This window comes from Macrobrachium rosenbergii, chromosome 52 (assembly GCF_040412425.1).
Source record: "Macrobrachium rosenbergii isolate ZJJX-2024 chromosome 52, ASM4041242v1, whole genome shotgun sequence".
Taxonomy (NCBI): Eukaryota; Metazoa; Arthropoda; class Malacostraca; order Decapoda; family Palaemonidae; genus Macrobrachium; species Macrobrachium rosenbergii.
Window position 1 is genome coordinate 17,543,180 of NC_089792.1, and position 2,825 is coordinate 17,546,004.

The 2,825-nt window shown below is 38.1% G+C and overlaps 1 protein-coding gene across 1 annotated transcript; it reads left to right on the plus strand.

Annotated features, from left to right (window-relative positions):
• Nucleotides 1-875: 875 nt before the first annotated feature.
• LOC136833726 (meiotic recombination protein DMC1/LIM15 homolog) lies at nucleotides 876-1,858 on the plus strand (the record flags this gene model as incomplete). Its single annotated transcript, XM_067095938.1, is given in 1 exon segment — nucleotides 876-1,858. A coding segment is annotated over 1 exon segment (558 nt), but the record flags the coding sequence as incomplete, so codon positions are not given.
• Between the last annotated feature and the right edge of the window lie 967 nt (nucleotides 1,859-2,825).

Genomic DNA, 2,825 nt, shown 5'->3' on the forward strand with positions numbered 1-2,825 from the left:
TAATTTACTTTGTAAACAAAATCTTGATGTTAACTTTTGTTTAAAAGTTGGCAATTGGAGGCACCAGCTGGTGTTTGTGAATTTGTATCAAAGGGAAATGACTCATAGATGGTTAGATCCATATGCACTAGAACTGGTAGTACCAGGTGAGGTTTTGAACTTAGTGGACTCCTCATTCTTTTCCCTTTTGTAGACATTCTGGGTTTATATACTGCTACATCTTCCATGGTTGGTATGTGACAAGTCCTTTCCAAGAAGGCACAGTGGACTTGAAAATGTAGACATGCTAAACTTTTACACTATGCTAATGAGCAGTGGGCTTGGTTGCTTAACTTGTCCACTGAATTTCGTAGGAATCCTACATGTCCTCAATCATCAAGTTTTAGGGTGTTCAGCAGCTTGATCCTTTGTCACTTGAATTGCAATTGGAGCAAATTTTAAGCAGTGGGTTTGTTGCAAAACAATTTTATAAATAAAATCTTTACCATAAAAAGCTAATGCTCCCAACTCAGATAGTTTGCAGTTTCCCATAGTCTTGCAGACTACACAGAAAGGGTGCCAGTAAACTGCTGGGGACTAAGGATCCACAGATAAATGAACAGGACTATCACATTCTTTTTTTTTTTTCTCTCCAAAAGTGAACTGTCTGGGCATAAAAAGTATATAAATGTTGTCTAATTATGAGTACAGTAATAGAATTACCAGTATATTTAAATTACAGTATTTTCTTAAGATTTTCCATTTGCTTTGTTTTGCAGTGCTTAATTTTTATTAATGTAGTACATACAATACAGCATAATTTTGAGGGTATGTTGGTGTGTATACTATTCTTTTGGCTAATATGTAACAAAGTTATTTTATGAATTATGCTTCAGGTCATCTTCATTGATACAGAGAACACTTTTAGACCAGAACGTCTGCGGGGTATTGCTGACCGCTTTAATCTGGATCAAGATGCAGTGTTAGATAATGTTTTGTATACACGTGCCTTCACTTCTGAGCACCAGTTTGAAATTCTTGATCATGTAGCTGCACAGTTTCATGAAGAACCTGGTATATTCAAGCTACTGGTAGTAGATTCCATTATGGCATTGTTTCGTGTGGATTTTAGTGGTCGAGGAGAATTAGCAGATAGGCAGCAAAAACTAGCACAGTATTTATCAAGACTCCAGAAAATAAGTGAGGAATACAATGTTTCTGTATTTATTACAAACCAAATGACAGCAGATCCTGGTGCAACAATGTCTTTTCAGGCTGACCCAAAGAAACCTATTGGTGGACACATATTAGCCCATGCTTCCACCACTCGTGTGGCTCTACGAAAAGGACGAGGAGAAACAAGAATTGCAAAAATATATGACAGTCCAGAACTACCAGAAAATGAAGCTACATTTGCTATAACTGCAGGTGGCATTGCTGATGCTAAAGAGTAACTTCATTACTAAGAGACATTAATTATTAAAGCATTCTAAAGTTGTGAATTGCAAAAATCTTAATCAGGTTAATGTACATAATTATTGTATTTATAAGTGGTTTCCTGTCTTGTGTGTTTAGAATTTCAACCAAATTTGCTCTTAAAATTTCAAATATGAAGCTATTGAGCAGTAGAGAATTTTGACAACACTAAAGGTGTGATACACAAGGAGAAAAGTTGTAAGGCCATTTTTCTAGTTTTATTTGTCTGCAGTTTTCTTTAAAGGCAAAATTCACTTAACAGTCATAAATGGTGGAACTGTTTTCAGAATGTTTTATGATACAAGGTGCTTAATTTATGTTTGTTGCAAAGGTAAGGAAGATGAAAGACATAAGACCAGTGAAATATTCAATTATCATTCAGGCAATAAAATCGGAAAATACACTTTGAATTTTTAATTGCCCAAGATATTAATTCTGATGTTTGCTTTTCAGATTAAAGAAAAATGCCAGTTGTACAGGAGTAGAAGGGAAAGTCTAAGGTCTCTTGCTAGTTCTTCAGATTTCATGTGCGAGCCCTCTTCATTTCTGATGGAGGCTCTTGGTTGCCTGCAGGGTACTGTTTAGCCTCTGCCAGGGTAGATATGGGCCATCCCATATCCTATTTTGATAGGACTCTTGCATAATCCTGAGGGATCATCATTGTGGTTGGAGGAAGTAGTAGTTGTAGTAGAAGGAGAAGCAGAAGGTGGAGAGGTAGGAGGAAGACGTGTGATTTGTTGTTGCTGAGACTTAAGAGAGGGCAGTTCAAAAAAGAAGTCTTTCCGGTTGGGTTAGGTGGTTGCACAGGGCAATGTCAAATTGTCTAGTTGTATTGTAAGCTGTTTGTTCCTACATGAATACAAACCCTTGGTCTTTACATGTGGGGATTAACTTTCAGTGAGCTGGAAATCCGGCCAATAAACTTTTGCAAGGTGGTTAAGGTAACAGTTACTGATGGTAGGGGTGGAAGCACCGCCCACCAAGTCGGTGTACATTCAGTTTTCTAGCTCTCTAGCTCTTTGTTGGGTGAGTTGGTAGAGCTGTGGACTAGCACTTGCTGGGCCTAAGTTCGAGTCTCCGGCCAGCTGATGAAGAGTTAGAGGGATTTATTTCTGGTGATAGAAATTTATTTCTCGCTATAATGTGGTTCGGATTCCACAATAAGCTGTAGGTCCCGTTGCTAAGTAACCAACTGGTTCTTAGCCACGTAAAATAAGTCTAATCCTTCGGGCCAGCCCTAGGAGAGCTGTTAATCAGCTCAGTGGTCTGGTAAACCTAAGGTATACTTTTTTTTTTACGCGGTTTTCTTTTGGTCGCAGTCTGGTGTAGACGTACGTTTATTTCTCTCCTGCCGTTCGACTATCTCTTAT